Source organism: Rhinolophus hipposideros (assembly GCF_964194185.1).
Source record: "Rhinolophus hipposideros genome assembly, chromosome: 6".
Classification (NCBI taxonomy): Eukaryota; Metazoa; Chordata; class Mammalia; order Chiroptera; family Rhinolophidae; genus Rhinolophus; species Rhinolophus hipposideros.
The window spans coordinates 84119785-84138880 of record NC_138052.1 but is presented as its reverse complement, the minus strand read 5'-3'; the positions used below and the strand labels follow the sequence as shown (position 1 = coordinate 84138880).

Here is a 19096-nt window from a genome sequence, read left to right as displayed (position 1 = left end):
CTGGTGAGAGGGGAGGCGGGTGAGGGCGGAGTAGCTGGAGCTGGCTGTGCATTCCCCTGGTGGCTGGCTGGCCTGCTGAAGGAGGAATGTGGCACCAGTGCCTGACCCTTGCACCAGGAGAACTGATGTTGGCTGCCATCTTGGGCATGCAAGAGGCTGACGTTGTGACCAGAAGCCAGGGTTCTCCTTAAAGCAGTGCTGTCCAATATAACACAAGCCACGTTTGTGGTTTAAATTTTTTAATAGCCACATTAAAAACCTAACAGGAAACTGAAGAAATTAAATGTAGTGATTTCTTTTTATTAACCCTAAATATCATTTCAATAGGTAAATCAATATAAGCATAGTAATGAGCTAGTGTTTCAATCTTTTAAAAAAAAATGTAAAAAGAAACTGGTGAAACTAATTTTAATAGGTTTTATTTAACCCCAAAACTCTAAAATATTATCATTTCACCATGTAATGATATATTGAGATATTTTGTGTTCTTGTTTCACACCAAATCTTTGAAATCTGGTGTGTGTGTTATACTTCCAGCTCTCAGTTCAGACTGGCCACACTGCCGGTGCTCGAAAGCCCCTGTGTGGCTTGTGGCTGCCATACTGGACAGTGCAAGCCCCGGCAATCTGCTCAGGAGACAGCTCTGTGGCCTTTTATGACTCTCTGAAATCACTCTCCCTGGTCTTACCCTTCACCCTCAGACCTGCTCTGATTCCCTGTTGGTCCAAATAGCCAGGATCTTGGCCATTACCCTGTTTTGGACAGAAGCCATGTGGGCTGAGTTTGGGTTGGGTTTTGCCGCTTGTTCTCTTTTCTATTCTTCTTTCTCTCCCCTTGGCCAGCCCTGGGTGCCCCAGCAGGCAGAATAAGTCAGAGGTTTCATCCATGCACAGGGCTGAGAGAGAGGAGAGGACAGAGGCGGAGAAATGTAAGGAATTCTCTCAGGAAGCAAAAACCTTGTCTGGCTTTGGGGCCACCCACTCGTCTGCCTCAGCAAAAGCGCCAGACCCTGGGGACTAGGGGCATGAGCGAGTAGGGAACTGGAGGTACCTGAGGGTAACCAAGAGAAGCCTCCCGGACTTGGGGGCTGGAGAGCCATCGTGGTCATTCCATGGACAGTGGCCTCTGAGGCTGGGCTCATTCTTTCATAATTAATTATATTCAAATTCATTTGTCTGACAAACATGAATAAGTGCTTGGTGAGCGTCTATGGCAAGACACCTCTGTGCACATGTGTAAAGAGAGAGGGAGGGACAGAGACACACAGGCCTAGACCTACCCCATGCCTGGATGTGTGTACACAGTTGTCCCCTCTGCTCTACTTGTCTGCTGGGCATCTAAGGACGGAGTGAGGCTGGAGTGCCGGAGTGGACTACCCACTGGAGCCCTATAATAACTCCCTATTCCCATGGACCTATGTGCACACCTGCACGTGCACGAATAAGTTATATACATTACTTGCATTGAGAGATAGTGTTTTGTATTTATTCCCTCTAGGTCTCACTGCCTGTTGGAAAAGGGAGACAGGGCCAGGGAGGGTCCTGGAACTGCTGGGCAGGTCCTGGACAGCTGAGGGCCACAGCTCGTCTGCTGAGGCTGTTGGTGTGGGGCAGGCAGCCTCTGGCTGGGATGGGTCTGCATGTCCTCAGGGCCTGTGGCCTCTGCAGGCTTCAGATGGCTGTGATAGGAGAAACAGAGCTCATTTCTTTACTTTCCCTCAGAGGTGTGTTAGGAGACGTGGCAGCTGCCACTGAGACGTCTCGTGACTGGGCATAAGAACCCCTCTGCAGATCACTTCAGAGTCCAGCCTTGTCCTTGGCCGGTGGGACAAAGCCTGACAGCCCTTTCTGACCTTGTGTGTTATGTGACACTTCTAACCCAGACGGGTGGTTTGGGAGGAGGCTGGGATTTGCACAGGGAGTTGGTGCTCTACGCTGAGGATTGTGGAGATCGGGCTTCTCCCTTTTCTAGAACACTGAGGTTTAGGGGGCACAGAGCCCCACACTGAGAAATTCTGTCTTTCTGGGGTTTGCAAGGGACACACTTTGCTGGGGGTAAGATCTTTGGCTGCAGGCTGGCCTGGGGTCTCAGGGTTGGCACTGTTCTGCTGGTGATTCCTTCTCCTCCATCCCCCCTTTACAGGATGGTACTGTCTGGGTGCTTCATTTTCTTTGTTTCTCTAAGTCCATCTAAGTGCCTGGTTTCAAAAGACTAGATGTGTGTGCCAGAGAGTGAGAGGAGGAAGGAAGAGAAAATAACATAAAGTCAGAGCTAGCCAAAGAAACTTGCATGTATGTTGCAAACCATGGCACGTAAGTGGACCTTAGCAAAGAAACTAAGGGCCTAGGGGAGGGAAGGATTTATCACGGTCGAGGGGAAGGGCCAGGACAAGGGCACCGCATCCTGTCTCCCTTTACCCTTTATACTAATGTGGAGAAACACGGAGAAAAGAAAATGCAGTGGAGCCACAGCAGCACCCCCAGGGCTGGGGCTCCTTCTCCTGCGCCCACCCCTCCCTAATATGCCTTCACTTTTGGGGGCCCTCCATCCTGCCCCTCCTCATCACCCCACATCTCCCCACCCCGACGCTCACTCCCTGTGTCTCCCCTCTTCTTTCCGGCACAGTGCGCTCCCCTCCAGGTCTGGCCAAGACACCCCTGTCTGCTCTGGGCCTGAAACCCCACAACCCAGCGGAAATCCTGTTGCACCCCACTGGTGGTAAGTGACTCTGGCTGGGTGGGAGGTGGTAGAGGAGGCCAGGGGGAGGCGTGGGGCGGTCAGGGGACCAACCCCTGGTCCTGGGCAGAACCTCAGGACCTAATCAGAAAACCAGACGTGGTAGGTTCTCTGAACCCTCCCGGAAACAAGGTGGCAGCCTGGGTTTGTGCCCATGCTGAGGTTGGGGGTGAAGGGGGTAGGTCCCTTTGCAGCTTTTCTGCCCATTGACGTGTGGGGTCAACGCCATCACAGTGTGCTCTGACTTGGAGTATTGGGGCCCTGGCCTCAGTGTCCTTGGAGTTGATCTGCTCTCTGCCAGAAGCCTGGCTCCTCCATGCCTGTATTCAGACACTTCTCTACACACACAGGTGTACACACGTGCACACACACTCATACCCCAAGTTTACATCTCCTATGTCCTCGTCACATTTCCCAGCTCCTCTCCTTCCTGTGAGGGAAAGAGAAAGTGGGGGGCCCTGGGCCCTTGGTGGCCATTTTAAGCAGGCCAAGTCCAAAAACTTACTCCCTAGACTCTGGTTTTAGGGCTGGGCTGGGGCTCTGGTGGCCAACTCGGCTTCTTTTCCATAGTCACCAGAAGACTGATCCTGCCAGGTAGGAGTGTAATGGCATGCATGTGTGACCCACGGGGACACACGACTGGGCACAGCCTCCCACTCAGGAGGTGTCTGCATGACCAGGGACACTGAGTCACCAGGGAGAAGGGGGTGGGAGCTGCCTCTCACCTCACCAGGTGAACACACTCTTGCTTGAGGCACAGCCCACAAAAGCCCTAGGGCAAGGGCTGTGACCGGGACACTAGGAACAGTGGGGGCCAGAGCCTGCTGCTCCTGACAGTGAGGCCCCCAAACTGTGCCAAGTGCCGCCTCGCCCTGCAGCCTGAGGTCTTGTCAGGGGGGGACCCTGTCCCTCGCCCTGGGGTGCTTTGTGGAGAGTCACCTCTGCCCTGGCCTCACCGCATCTTTCTTCCCTCCCTTTTCTCAGCACATTTTCTCTCTCAAGAAATAATCTCTGTTAATTGACCTCTCTCTCTCTCCTTTTTGCTCTTGCTCTCCTCTTTATCACCTGCCTCTCTTGCCTGCCTCTCCTTCCTCCCCACCTCTCTTCTCATCTTCCCTCAGAGGAGGATGAGGGGAAGGGGGTGACAGAGCTTTCAGAAGGTAAGTGCAGGTTTGCTGTGTGTTGCTTCCCGCTGTCCGGCTCTGGGAATGGCTTTTCACACAGAGCTTGATGTGGCTGGCTGGGGGACAGGTCTCAAGTGACCAGGCACGTAGCCCCCTGCTCCCCACCCCCGGGTGAGCGCTGTCACCCCAGAGGCTGCCCGAGTTCTGATGGAGTTGCTCACAGCGTGGGTTCAGGCGCATCTAGCGTGGGGACACTGGTGGTGCCACCTTGCTGACAAAATGTCCCTCTTGCCACTGCCACCCCTGGTGGCATTTCCACCAGTCTGCCCGGGGTGCAGCAAACCCCTTCAGAGGGTGAGGGCACTCATTATTCCTGTTCCCGGATGTACGCCACAGGCAGAGCTCAGAGCTCAGACCTCCATACAACTGACATTTCGGGCAAGACAGTGCTTAGCTGTGGGGGCTGCCTGTGCGTGGCAGGACATTTGGAAGCATCTCTGACCTCTGCCTGCTACCTGCCAGGAGCACCCACCCACCCAAGTGTCTCCAACATTGCATATTTCCCCTGGGGGACAGTCACCCCCATTTTAGAGCCACTATCTTAAAGCCATGAATTGCCCTCTTGAAACCCGCGCCTGGTTTCTTATCAGCCCAGGTGGTAGGAAGTCTGTCTTTCTGGGCTCTCAGATGCCTTCGGGGATTTCAGAAAAGCTATGGACCTACCCCGACGCATCCGGACACCATGCAAATAATTTTGACAGTTTGAAGGAGTTAGCAGGTCTGTGTCTCAGCTTATGAACTCCACATTGTACACCATGAAGCAGAGAGGTTATGTCATCTGGTTGAAAGCCTTTAACTTATTAGGAACAGAATTCAAATGATGACTCAGCATCAGGTAAAAAGAAGGGGGTGCTGGCATGTGTGGCTTGTGTGTGGTTTGGTGGCATCTGGGTAAAGTTCAATGTCCACCAGAAGGGCTTGGATGAGATGAGTGCCGAAGCACCTTCTTGCTCTGACATGTTAGATGTTCTGGGTTGTCACCTGGGCCCTAATTCCATGTTGCCTGGTTTCTTTAAAGACTCCATCGATCTGGTTTTCTTAAGCCCACTTCCCACTTTCCTTTACGCTTATCACCTTGATTTTCTAACCCCAAGGCGGGCATAGGCTCTGCCCCTCTGAATCTGCCATCCTCCAGGTAAGATGGCTAGAACTTCCATAAAGCTTTGCCCACTTTTAGACAGAGTTCAGGCAACCACATAACGCTGCCTGGGAGTTGCAAACAAGGTGCCCCCAGCATCCGATTCCAGCACAGGGTGAGCTGCTGTGTGCTCCTGGCTACTGGTTTCCAACAGGGACAGGAGTCCAGGATAAGCTGGGGCTGGAGCCAGCGTTTGTGTGTTTCGGATGCCCACCCTCACGCCTCATGGTTGCTGACGTCAACAGACTGGTGGCACCTCAAACCCTTCCCACTAGGAAGGTCTGAGATAGATTATCCCACAGGCTGGCGGGCTCTGGCCACTTTGGGGTGACACTTCAGAGGAGTGAGTATCTGCAGAACTGAGCTGAGACCTGCCCGTTGCACTCATGAGTGACAGCCTGCAAGGCCCCGACGCCCCCAACTTGCCTACATCTGCCCTGGAGACCCAGAGTTAGGAGGGAAAGGTTCTTAGGGATCAGCTCTGCCACACCCATCATTTTCACAGCTGTGGAGCTGGGGTTGTGTTGTGGGGTAAGGGTGGGGACATCTGCCCAAGGTCACAGTTAGGAGACAGCAGGGCCAAAACTGGACTTACTGGTCTCCTGTCTCCTAGTCACATGGCCGTTTCAAAGCCCTCCTCCTGTGTCCGGGCACTGTGCCCTGGGATTCTAGCGTGGGGGTTAGGAATTGCTGTCCTGGCCTGGGGAGTGCGGCCGGTGAGGGGAAGGCAGTGGGGCTGTGGGCAGCCAGCTCCCATTTTTCCTGACTCATGCACCACCGCCCCAGACAGACTAAAGCACGCATTCTTTGCTGACCGTCTGAAGCTCTGCGTGCCTTCCCTGCTAACGCTTTGATGGGAAATTCAGAAAAAGATGTCTGTGAGGAAAAATGGTCAGAGGCAGAACTACTCAGTGAGGGGAAAAAGAGACCTTAGGGGAGCCTGCTCTGCTCAAGGCACCGTGCTAAGTACTTTACATTCATTCTGTCATTTATTGATTCAAGCATTCAATAAATATTTTGCGTGCCTACTGTGTGCCAGGCACTGTGCCAGGCTCTGGGGATATAATGAGATGCAGTACCTTGGTTCCTAATCTCATGGAGCATGTGCGTGAGCAGGAGCCAGAATTCAATGGTCGTTCAGAAGTACAACTATTGAGCTAAGTGTTCTGAAGGGAAAGGATGCAGTTTTATGAGACCTGATGGCTGAAGCAGTGAGAGGTGAGGGTGAGTGACATTAATGTGGTGACACTGGGATGAGAGGAGAGGCTTCCATGTCGAGGACAAGGGCATGTGCAAAGGTCCTGGGATGGGAGCCAACAGCGTGTTTTTTTCTAGGAACTGCAAAGTCAGTGAGGCTGAGAACAAAGGGGAGCTGGAGGCTGGACCAAGGGAGCTCAAGCGGGCGTGTGGTACAGAGTGAGGTTCAGCAGGCAGCAGTGGGACCATGTGGGGTCACCGACGCATTGTCCTGCTTAACAATCACAGAAGCACTGAGAAGAAGATGGTAGGAGCCCCATGTCACGGATGAGGAGAGGACGTTTAGGGATGTTAAACGACGTGTCAGGGGCATGGCTGAGAGCCGACGTTGGGTCAGCATGTGCAGGCCGCCCCTTTGCAGGGACTGCACTGGTTATGGGGACTGGGACCCTTCTTCGTGAAGGAGAGGAAGAAAGCCTGCCGTAGTGCATAGGGGGGTCAACATACAAATATCTTCCCAGTGGTGACACAGGGAAAGAAATGACTGAAACTTCTTGCCCAGAGGAACAGGAACAGGGAACATTCAGCTTGGGTTCTGTTTGTCCGACGATTAGATGGGACTGATTTGGCATAAAGGAAGATATGGGAGTAGAAATGCCACTCCCCGGAGATTCTTCCTGCTCTGAGATCCTTGGTGATGGGTGTGTTATAGCATCTGTGTTAGGCCAGTGCTGTGTGGTGCAGGTTTATTGACCACCCACTATGTGCCCTGTCCTGTGCTAGGCACTGAAGGTATAACGACGCAGGAGATAGTCTGGAGAGGACAGAGACGCCAACAGACATTTCAGCATAAGGTAGAGAGAGTGTTGAGTGGGTTAGGAACAGGGTGCAATGGGAGCTCAGAGGAGAGGGGCATGTGGCCTCATCTACAAGGTCTGAAATTCTTAACTTTTGACTTCCTGGTCTGGGGGTCTCTTTACTTCCTACCTCTCGCCCCTGCCCACATGTTTTCATTTACTTGGAGTAGGCGGCCCCTTCTCTCCAGGCAAAGAGCCTCTTCTGGGAGGCAGAAAATGCACTTCAGGGTGTGGATGAAAAGCTGACAGTGCCCTGGTGGGGCCAGCTCACTTTTGGGCCTCCAGCTGCTCTCATCCACCAACAGGCACTTGGAATGGGTTTCGGCTCCTGGAATGTTCTACATGAAGTACCCTCCCCGGCCCCACCTCTCCTGCCCTTCCCAACCTCATGGCCTCTGGGTGCAGCTGCTCGAGGATTGGAGGACAGGAGGAAAACAGCAGGAGACAGGGGTGGAGAGAGGCAAGAGCAGGCTCGGCTGGGGCATAGGCCAGCAACAGTGGGGCTGCTTATAAATAACTAGTTGGAATGAGCAAGAAAGAATAAAAGGAACTTTCCCATCCCTATCACTTGATCCTGTCTGGGCAGGTGGGTGTTCTTATTCCCATTTTATAGATGAGGAAACTGAGTCTCAGAAATATTCAGCAGCCTATCCCTGGTTACTCTTCCAGTAAGTGAAAGAAGGGGAGCCCACGAGTTGTATGTTGTACTGAAGTGGTGAGGAGATGAAAGAGGAAAGGAATAGACAGGAAAAGGAGTCATTTTCAATATGGAAATCTGAATCTGAAAACTTGGGAAAACTGATTTTTTTGGCCCAAAAGGTTGGTTTTGAACACGTCTGGAGATGGACTCAGAAAATCAAGTAATTTGCCAAAGGGCACTCCTGCTCTGGGTTTGTGAGGAGTGGAGATTGAGTGAAAGGGCTTCACTTATCTGTGCCTGGATCAGGAGGGTAGGGTGGGTGGAGGAAAAGCTCAGACTTCAGGGGTCATCCATGTAGATTTTAGCTTGAACTTTTGGGGTCAACAGGAACGCCAGGGAATGAGTAAAAATGAGTGTGTGTCTCTTAGGTCATAGTTAATGATACACCTCTATCTGGGTGGGCTGGAGAGCAAACGTCATGTATCTGCTAGTTTGTGGGACAGACACATATCCAGGGCCTACTAAGTGCCAGGCACTGTGCTAGATGCCTAAATACAGATCAATAAGGAGCTGAGGTGCCCAGCGGGTGGAGGGATTCCACTGCCATCTCTGAGTGGGAGAGGGGGTGCCAAGAGGAGTTTCAGAAAGAGTGACCCTGGGTGCTGAAGGATAGGTGGGGGGGGGGGTGGGCTCCGGCCTTGGGTCTCCATTACCATTTCTGTGGATGTGAGGCCCTATCTGATGGTCCCTTCTGCTAAACTGGGTTACCTCAGGGCATGAAGCCAACCTCCCAAGGCTAAAGACACACTGAAACTATTAGTACCCAGATTTTCAGCTGGCCATATATGCAGTGGGCCAGAGAGCAGGCTCTGGGCCCGACCACCTGGGTTCCAGGAGCGACTCCACTTGCTACTGTGTGACTGAGGCAAGATACTTACATTCTCCAATGTAATGTAGTCCTACTGTCCTCATATAATTACTTATTATTTCTGTCATTAATAGCCTTGTGGAGCTGGCTCTTCCCTGGCTTCTGGCCTGGGGTTCCTGGTAGCAGTCAGCTCTGGGTGCCCCTGTGAGGCTGTGGCCCCTTTCTAGGCCACTCAGAGCCAGCATTGAGAATCAGGAGACTAGTCTCTGTCACCGCTGATGGGCTGTGTGTTCTGGGGCAAATCACTCCACTTCTCTGGGCTGAGGAGATGGGTTAGCTCAGGGGTCAGCAAACTTGGTCAAATTTGGCCCACCACTTATTTGTTTCAAAGAGTTTTATGGCAACACAGACATGCTCATTTGTTTACATGCTGTTGTCTGTGGTTGCTTTCACACTGCAACCGCAGAGTAGAGTAGTTGTGACAGAGGCTGTGTGGCCCACTAAGCCTACTATTGTCTATCAGCTCCTTTACAAGAAAGCGTGCCTGCCCAAGGTCAGAGGATGTCCATAGCATCTCCTGGCTCCAACAGGCCCTCAGGCACACACGGTGCAGTCAGTGCCTTTGGAATGGAAGTGGCCTGGGGCTTCTGGGAGGTGGCTGGGAGGCCTGAGCTGGTTGAGGGAGCTTTGGAGGATGCCTTGTTGGCCTCTTCCTGTGGGCTCCAGCTTTGGGTGCTGGTGTACCCCGTACCTGGAATCTATTACCCTGAGCTATCCCTTTGCAGAAACTTTGCCCCACCCCCATCCATTGTCCCCACTGTTGGTTGGAGGGAACTCTGTGTGGAAACTAAAACACAAACTGGCAGCCTCTGGCTGGAATTGTACACAGGCCTCTCTCTCCCTAGCCCTGCACCCCCCAGACCTCTCTAAAGGGCCCTATTCTGAAGGACCATCCTCTCCCTGTGTCCATAGTTCGATGGGCCTGGGTACAGAACGTCATGTTGTGAGGCCACTTCAGAAACCACGCCCGAGAGGCTGTGCCCCATGACCCTGCTGATTAGGAGCCTTTCGAAGGAAGGAAGGTTTTCTTTGAGCTGAGGGGAGGGGGCCCAGCACAGTCCTGGCCAACAAAGGCTCTGCACTGACTCTTCAGCTCTTCAGTTTCTCAGGCTTGTTTCAGCAGGTGCCCTAATTACAGGCAGAGTGTGGGTCTGTACTCAGTTATGTCCCTCCCGAGGGAGATAGGACCGGTGCCAGGTCTGGAGGTGGCAGGAACGTCATCCATCTCTCATCGTGTCCCTGGAGAAGCCCAGGGCGCCCTGTTGCCTCTCCCTGTTCAATATCGAGTTAGTGTTTTGGGCTGGCCTCAGAGCGGGAGTTGGACAAGCACTGGCTGGGAGTCAGGAGGTCTGGCTACTGGCTGGGCTGCCCGTCATTTCAGCCTCTGGGCCTCAGTGTCCTCATCTGTAAGATGGCCTTTCTGACACCTGTCCCCCACCCCCTTCCTCTTAGGATATTCTGAACATGAAGTGGGGGTAATGGCGTCAGTCTCGGGAGGAATGCTAAGTGTGTCAGGCCAGGGGGGTGGGTGTGTCTTGGCATGAAGGGGCCGGGCGTGACTCACCAGCACAGGGCTGCTTCTGGACCCTGGGTGTGCGGTAGAGCCTATGTGAACCCAGGCACTGTCTTGAGAAAGGCGCAGGCCGCCTGGGTTCCTATATAGCCCAGAATCCAGTGGAGCCTGGGACACCTAGAAGGGCTTGAGGGGCTGGGTGGCAAAGTCTTCAAAGAAACAAAGCAGGTAAAGGGGATGCCAGCTGTGGATAGGTGTCCTAGCTCTGGGAGGGACATCTGGGATGTCCGCGTTTATAGGCAGAGCTGGGGTTCATTTCTGGGAAGCTTCTCTGAGTAAGGCCATGGGTAAAGGTTCTGTGGGGGCTCGCACAGCTTCTCCAAGATGCTGGGAAGAGGGGTGGGTGTGGACAAGCAGGCGCCCCAGGAGAAGTGTGCTTTGTGTGCTTGGCTGGCCTTTTGGGGCTACCCCATAGGCTGGACTCGGGAGAGGTGGGTTCCCTGGTAGGTTGGATGGAGTCCAAACTGTACCCCATCAATCTGTGCTCAGTTGCTGTCTCCTTGCCCCTTCCAGAGCCCCGGAGCTATGTCGAATCGGTGGTGCGGACGGCAGTGGCTGGGCCCCGTGCTCAGGACCCTGAGCCCAAGAACTTTAGCACCCCAGCTGCCCAGGCCTACGGCCCTGAGATACCCCTGAGGAATGGGACCCTGGGGGGCTCCTTTGTCTCCCCCAGCCCCCTCTCCACCAGCAGCCCCATCCTCAGTGCTGACAGGTAAGTGGGGAGGAGCAGCAGAGGGGCAGGGGGTGAGAATCCAGGCCTGGGTCACTGAAGTCTCTTGGATCTGCCCAGGGTGTGGATGGGCAGAAATAACATCCAGATTGCTGTGCCTGGAAAACTAGCTCACCAGGGCACCTGGAGAGAGTATCCCCTGAGTGCCAAATCCCATGGGGAGCATGAGGATGCATGAGCTATAATCCCCAGGCCCAATTCAATTCCAACATCCAGAACTGTGCTGGAAGGACTGGGGGTACTAAGGTGAATCAGGTGCAGTGCCTCCCACCAAGTTTAAAATCTAAGGGCAATAATCGCTATGTAGCAAGTGCTTTTTATGCCTGAGGCACTTTGCTAAAGGCTTCATATGGTGATTTCATTTAATCCTTGCAGCAATTCTCTGAGGTAAGTACTATTATTATTCCCGCTTTTCAGAAGAGAAAACTGAGGCACAGAGAGGCAAAGTAGCTTGCTAACGGTCCTGCAACTAAACAGTAGCAGAAATAGGATTCAGACGGAAGGCATCTGGTTCAGAGCCCACGTCTCTGTCCTCTCCCCAGACCTGGGTTAAGGTGCCCATCACAGGATGAGTCAGATGTTCCCAAAGCAGAGGCATAAGTAAAGTGCTCAGGGCTCAGAGCAAGGGGTCGGGATTTCCGCCGAGGGGTACTGGGAAGATTGTTGGGGGCTGGAGGTCTTTGTGGTGAGGCCAGAAGGATGAGCAGGGTGTTGAAAGGGGAGGCAGGAGGGAAAGGGCATTCTTGAAGGAGAGCACTGCTGGGACAGAGGGCTGGGGGTGTGGATGTGTTTAGGGGTGTGATGCCGAGGGCTCCCAGCAGCAGGTGGGGAGTAGCGCTGAGGGCTGTGAGGCAGGATGTGTTGATGGGTGTGTGGCTGGCATTCTGAGTGGGTCAGACAGAGAGGAAAGCCCAGAATTGGGCAGGGAAGGGCTCTAAAGAGGGAGGCCTTCATGTTTGGGGTGCACTGAGAAGCTCTTTGGCTAGAGGGTGGGCTTAATGACAGTGAGAGGGGACGAGGACATAGGAAAGGGAGGTTGAGATCAGCCCAGGCAGGGCATAGGGTGCCAGGCGTGGGAAGAAGACTGGGCTAGCCTGCCCCAGCCGGAACTCGCCCCTCGGAGGAGAGACTCTATTGCTGACCACCCCTCCCATGTCCACTCCCTCTCTAGCCTGGGACCCTAGGGGTCTGGAAACACCCCAGCCACCTCTTAGTGTTTGCATAGGCCCAGGATGGGCTGGGTTTCCTGTGTGCCCTACACTGGCCGGGTCAGTGCAGCTCCTCCCAGGTCAGGGGGTGGCTGGATGAGCACAGGCAGTTATTGTCCCGATTCTAAGAATTCTGAAACCTCAAGCCGAGCATGCGCCCCCAGGGCACCTTGCCGCCTCCCCAGGCAGACGGCTCCATTTCTCAGGAGATCTGCCTCTGGGAAGAGGCTACAGTCTTTTTCTAAAGGAAGGGGAATCTCCTTCACCTCCCCAGCCACCGTTGCTGGTGCTCTGGGAGCCCTGACATTGGGAACTTTCCACTGTTTCTCAGTCACATTCTTCCTGCTGTAGTGTTGGCTCTTTTCAGGACTCAGGAAGCTAGCATTTCTCCTCTGGGATTAATCTTCCAGAAGTCCATTTCAGGGTCCCCCACCCACCCTGCCCCGCTCAGCCTGACACATCCTCCCATTCCTCAGAGACCAGGTTCTTCTTACCAGGAAGTGGCTGTTCTGCTCTGGCCCCGTCTGGGATGTGAGGTAGACTTTGTCCTCACCTGGCCCCTCACTTCTTCCTATCCTTGGCTTTTGCTGACCACTCTCCCCCTGCCACCGCCCACTTCACATTATCCAACCCAGCCCACCATGGGGCTGGCCAGCCTTGAGACTCCTTCCAGTCTCCAGCTCCAGGCTTTGGCCCATCGTCTTATGTGAGGACTTCCCCTCCCCCACCCAGTGGCTCCTGGTGCAGAGCCTGCCACCTCCCTGCAGCTGCTGCTTAGGTGAGGTCTCTGCCAATCTTTGTCTCTCCTACCATGTCATCGAAGGATAGAAGTTTGTCTGGAAAGAATCAAGAGTCATCTAACTCAGCCCCCTCATTTTTCCACATGGGAAAACTTGAACAGCAGAATCCAGGTTTGCCAACTCACAGGTCGTTGTGTTGTACTTCCTATGGACTTCTACTTCAGAGGAGAACCTTTGATTATGGCTCTTGCCCCAGGTATAGTCCCCTCTGAACTGAATTTTATCAGTCTTAGATTTGGAAGAGACCTCTGAGTGCATCTAATCTAACCTCCCAGTGGATATTCCCTCCACAACATTCAGGTCCCGAGGTTAGTTAGCCCCTGTTTAAATGCTCCTGGTGATGGGAGTCTCATTACTATGCAAAGCAGCTTGCTCCATTAGTGGCCAGATCCAATGGCTGGAAAGTAGACCTTATACTGAGCTGAAATCTCCTTCCATGAGACTTACTTTTCTTTGCTTTTTGGAGCTACCCAGGAATGAAAGCTCAATTCTGACACTCTCAACATTTAAAGATAATGATGGCATACCTGGGGAAACTGAGTCAGGGTGGGAGCAGGATCCAGGTGGTTTGACCCTCTCTCCAGTGTTCAGTTTCTGTGATACTGGAGGTGACAAGAGGACAGCCACCTTCAGTTTCGATAGAACAGAGCTCCTTGCTCTGACTTGTGGTTCAGGAGCCAGCCTACTGCAGTGGGGCTTTGGAATCAGACACAGTTGGGTTGAAACCCTGGTCTTTTATGAGCTGTGTGGTCCTGAGATTATTACTTAACCTCTCTGAGCCTCGTTTCCTTTTCTGATGATTCCACAGGGTGATGTGAAAACCCTGGCATTCCTGTGCGTGTGAATGGAGCTCTTATTGTCCTTATTAGTGGTGGGAGGGAGGTCTGAGTGCTCACCGAAAGCCTGTCCTTCATTAAATGCCATTTGCTGACATCTCAATCTGCCCTTTCTTTCTCTAGCACTTCAATGGGGAGTTTCCCATCAGGAGAGAGCAGTGACCAGGGCCCCCGGACACCCACCCAGCCTTTGCTAGATTCCGGCTTCCGCTCTGGCAGTCTGGGCCAGCCCAGCCCTTCGGCTCAGAGAAGCTACCAGAGTTCTCCTCTCCCGACCGTGGGCAGCAGCTACAGCAGCCCTGACTACTCGCTTCAGCAGTTCAGCTCCCCTGAAAGCCAGGCCCGGTCTCAGTTCCCTGTGGCCGGTGTCCACATGGTACCAGGGAGCCCTCAGGCACGCCACAGGACAGTGGGCACCAACACTCCCCCGAGTCCTGGCTTTGGTGGCCGAGCTGTCAACCCCGGCATGGCTGCCCCCGGCAGCCCCAGTTTGAGCCACCGCCAGGCGATGGGCCCACCAGGAACTGGTTTGCATGGTAACGCGGTCTCCAGCCCCCAGAGCAGTGCAGCGACCACTCCGGGAAGCCCCAGCCTGGGCCGACACCCTGGGGCCCACCAGCCCTCAGGCCTCCATACCAGTGTGGCCACCACTCCAGGAAGCCCCAGCCGGGGCCAGCACCCTGGGGCCCACCAGGCCTCAGGTCTCCATGGCAATGTAGTCACCACTCCAGGGAGCCCCAGCCTGGGCCGGCACCCTGGAGCCCCCCAGGGCAACTTGGCCTCTAGTCTCCATGGCAACACAATAGCCAGCCCTGGAAGCCCCAGCCTGGGCCGGCACATGGGAGGGTCGGGATCTGTGGTTCCTGGCAGCCCCAGCTTGGACCGGCACGTGGCCTATGGCGGCTACTCCACCCCCGAGGACCGGAGACCCACGCTGTCCCGGCAGAGCAGTGCCTCCGGCTACCAGGCTCCCTCCACGCCCTCCTTCCCTGTGTCCCCTGCCTACTACCCCGGCCTGAGCAGCCCCACCACCTCTCCCTCGCCGGATTCAGCAGCCTTCCGGCAAGGGAGCCCAACGCCGGCCTTGCCGGAGAAACGGAGGATGTCCATGGGAGACCGAGCAGGCAGCCTCCCCAACTACGCCACTGTCAACGGGAAGGTGTCCTCCTCGCCTGTCGCCAGTGGCATGTCCAGTCCCAGTGGGGGCAGCACCGTGTCCTTCTCTCACACTCTGCCCGACTTCTCGAAGTACTCCATGCCAGGTGGGCTCTCCTTCCACCTCCGTGTCCCCTCCTGACAGATTACGTCCGCCCGTTAGGCCGTCTGGCCCACTCTCATCCTCTGGCAGATCACCGTGGGCCTCAGTTGCCTTATCTGTATAATGGGAGTTGGAAGCATCCTGAAGTAAATGTGCTATGGTTGTGGTGGCTCTGGGGGCAGGGATGAGGATGTGAATGCTGCTCACAGTGGCTGCTGCTGCTGCAAATAATACCAATAGCGTTCCTGTTACGTTTATCATCACCTTCATAGCCGCTACCACGTGTTGAGCACAGGCTGTGTGCCAGGCTCTGAGATAAATACTAGGTCATTCCTCAGAGCCGCGCTTTCTGTAACTGAGGCTTGGAGGGCTCAGTCATTTGCCCAGGTTCATAAATGGCAGAGCCAGGCTGCCCACCCAGGCCCGTACTACCCAAAACTGCTGCTCTTAAAGCCTTATTGGAGTTTTGTCATGTTGCCTATCTTGAGGGTTGTGGTGCTTTAGCATGATGTCGACACTATGCTTTCCAAACCTAGACCTTGATACCTCCGGCCAGTCCTTTTGTTCCCACCATTTGATCCCCATGTGCACACATTACTAATAATCGATCTGGCAGCCAGGGGACAAGGCCAAGGGTTGGGCATTTCACTGGAGTCTAGTTTCTACCGACCTCGCTTCATTTGAAGCCCGTGCAGGTTGCACACTGAATTCTTCACTCATCACCAGACCTGGGCCTCTTTGCTTCCACTTAGAGGGCTCATTATCCAAACACAAAGGTCAAGGCCTCAGGCGATCTGTAGCTTCTCAGCTGACCTGGAACCTGCCTGTGTGCAGAGAGGCCTTTGGGTCCCAAGGCATTCGAAGAAGACTGAGAATGTTTCAGGCAGCCTGGGTTGGGCCCCAGCTGCCCAGATTCTCAGTGTGTCTTTCCCAGGTCCTGTCCTGAGCCTGCCAAGCCAGGACACCTACAGCGACCTTGCATGCCCTTGCTTCCTGCTGCCCACCAGAGACATCTGGTTCCCAGCCTCTTTCCTTGGAGGATGCAAAACTTCTAGTAGTTGGGACATTTCCTGTTTCCCACCATCTCCCCCGCTTAAAATAGCTATTGGAATCAACACAGGAAGGCACATGGGGCTGTAGCCGCCTCTGACAGCTCATTAGACAGGCCCAGCACCAACGGGGGCCTGGGGCTTCAGAGCAGAAAGAGGCAGCTTGCAACAATTGCACAGTCCAGCTGCCTAGCCCAGTGGCCCTCCTCAGCATACAGCTGCCAGGAAAGGGAGCTGACCGACCCCCTCACTGTCCTCTAGGGACAGATCCCAGGAGCCTCGGAGAGTTTAAGTGACAAGTTGAAATTGACTAAGCGCTGGACGTACAACCCAACCCCTGTCTGGTCTGTGCTCTGAGCTTTACAGCGTCGCTAGCTCAGGCTTTCTCTGCTCCTGCCTCTCTCTCAAGAAAAGTGAGGAAACATGTGGAATTGGAATTTTCCTTTCATCCTTTTTGGCCATCCCCCTTTTGTTTTATTTGTTGCCAAAAGATAAAGGAAGAGGTTGGAGAGCGAGCGCCATGCGTCCTAAAACCTAGCCAGGTAGACGTGGTGTCATTGGCACCGAACTGGCTCCTGCATCTTCTTACCTGGGAAGGTCTTACAACAGCCTTTCTACTACCATCTGTGTAACTTGTGCGGGTCACTCCCCTTCTCTGAACCTCCCTTTCCTCATTTGTAAAGTGAAACGGTTGGGCTAGGTGCTCTCAGAGCTCCTTCTAAGTACCTAATGTCCTATGAAGTCATGTCTGGTCTGCAAAGGGTCTGGGATAGGGGGCATCTTCCAGAAAGTTGGGTATGTGACACATAGTAGACGGCTTCTAAATTCTAGGCCAACCTTTCCCCTGTTTGTCCCAGGGCAGGAGGATTCTTTTTTTTCCTTTTTTTTTTTTTACCCTATAGGATGCAGAACACGAGCTTTCCACGTGGGGAATGGGGAGAGGATTGCGGGGTGGGGAGTGGATGGAAATGCATCTTTCTGCCCTTGCCCTCAAGGTTGTCATGATAAAGTTGGGGAATTGAGTCTGCGGTAAAGGGGTCTAGAGGTGGGGTGTCCTAGCCTGTGGGGGAGAAGCTGCAAGATGGGTTTAGTCTGAATCTTCTAGAGAAAGGGGGAGATGGGATGGGTAGGGCTTTCATTGCCTCAGTGAGAATGCCGTACCAGGCTCTTCAACAGGAGAGCAGCTCCGTGACCCACGATGGTTGGCAGGAGACAAGGGAAGGATGAGAAAGCTGCCCAAGGTCCCTGTTAGCAATACTCTGATAATGTTTGAGGAGACTAACTTCATGTTAGTTTCCTAGGACAGCATAACGAAGTACCACAAACTTGGTGGCTTAAGACCATAGAACTTATTCTCTCACAGTAGTGGAAGCCAGAAGTCTAAAATCAAGGTGTTGGCAGTGTTGGCTCCTTTGGGAGGCTTGGAGGGAGAATCTATTCCAGGCCTTTCTCCTAGCTTCTCGTGGTTTCTGGAAATCCTTGGTGTCCCTTGGCTTGGAGACGCGTCTCTCTAATCTCTGCCTCCATGTCCACATGGTTCTCTCCTCCTGTGTCTCTATGTCTCTTTTTCTCTGCTTATAAGGACATCAGTCATGTTGGATTGGGACCCACTCTAATCCAGCATGACCTCCTCTTACCTTGATTACATCTGCAAAGACCCTACTTCCAAATAAGGTCACAATCACAGGTAACGGGCTAGGACTCCAGCATATCTTTTGGGCGGGACACGATTCAACCCATAACACTTTCTTTTTTTCCTCCTTCTCCTTTAGACAATAGCCCCGAGACTAGGGCTAAAGTAAAATTTGTCCAGGACACTTCCAAGTATTGGTACAAGCCTGAGATCTCCAGAGAGCAGGGTGAGTGCTGGGGGGGTCCCTGGGGTTCATCTGAGGTCACAGCTCACTGCTGCTCACTGGGTCTTTCCTGGGTAAGGAACTTAAACAGACTCCTTCCTCTTTGTAGTAGCTGGTGGTCAAAGACGGGGCTGGGACCAAGGTCAGACAGGAAGAACAAGCCGTGTGGAGAAGTGTGGGGAGCAAAAGCAGTGGTTGTAGATGCTTCTTTGAAGGATCTTTAAAAGCAGCAAAGTCTTAGTTTTGTGGGCAAAGTAAAAGCCCACACAACATAATAAGAAACCTTAGCTTTCTATCTGCATGATGTGGGAGATTTTTGCACATTTAACAGAAAAAAACAGTTGGGATTATGGGGATAAAGATGAGGACTGCCTCAGGTCCCCAAGGAAAGTCTGTGTGGATGTAGGAGAGGGCATGGGTGACTGTGACCCACGGTTAAATCCAGGCTGCTTTTATGCAGCGATGGCAGAGTCGAGGGGTTGTAGAGCCTACCTGGCTTATAAAGCCTGAGATATGTACACCTGGCCATTTACAGAAAACATTTGCCAGCTCTCGTGTAGGAGGACCCTTTGGAGTTTTTGAATTCTGAGTTTAAAAGGTCTCCTCTCATCCAGCAAAGAGTGAGGTTTGAGAAACCTTAAGTGAAGACTAAAGTAAAGACAGAGCCATCAGTTTCTTATTTCCTCTTCTCCCCTCATCTCCTCCCAATTCAGCCATCGCGCTCTTGAAAGACCAAGAGCCAGGGGCCTTCATCATCCGTGACAGTCACTCCTTCCGAGGAGCCTACGGGCTGGCCATGAAGGTGTCTTCTCCACCTCCAACCATCATGCAGCAGAATAAAAAAGGTGACACTCTCTGCTCGGTGATCTGTATGGTCCCTGAAAACCCTGAGGTTCTGGAAGGACCTGGGGGCTAGGCAGGTCTCTAATTCTCACGGGAGCTGGTCCTTGCTAAATTAGACACTTCAGCAGAGCCAGGCTTCAGCTTGGTGATGGTTGGGGTCAGAGAATAAGGATGCCAGGTTGTTGGGACTCTGTGATTGTTTCCTTGAGGGGTGGGAACGGAGTGGTGGTCTCTCCATTCCAGGGTTCTGGCCGTATTATCTC

At 53.4% G+C, this 19096-nt stretch overlaps 1 protein-coding gene across 14 annotated transcripts in view; it reads left to right on the top strand.

Moving 5' to 3' along the window:
• Positions 1-19096, top strand: part of TNS1 (tensin 1) — a gene marked incomplete at its 5' end in the record, with an annotated part of 224568 nt that overhangs the window by 193200 nt on the left and 12272 nt on the right. For 9 of the 14 annotated variants that reach the window (XM_081051649.1, XM_081051645.1, XM_081051641.1 and 6 more), the window contains 6 exons: positions 2626-2718; positions 3858-3896; positions 10767-10965; positions 13951-15089; positions 17907-17993; positions 18704-18835. In XM_081051649.1, the coding sequence (XP_080907775.1) occupies positions 2626-2718; positions 3858-3896; positions 10767-10965; positions 13951-15089; positions 17907-17993; positions 18704-18835 (1689 nt within the window). Of the gene's footprint in view, positions 1-2625; positions 2719-3306; positions 3331-3857; positions 3897-10766; positions 10966-13950; positions 15090-17906; positions 17994-18703; positions 18836-19096 lie in introns of all 14 variants that reach the window. The other 5 variants (XM_081051648.1, XM_081051643.1, XM_081051638.1 and 2 more) reach the window with 2 other exon arrangements.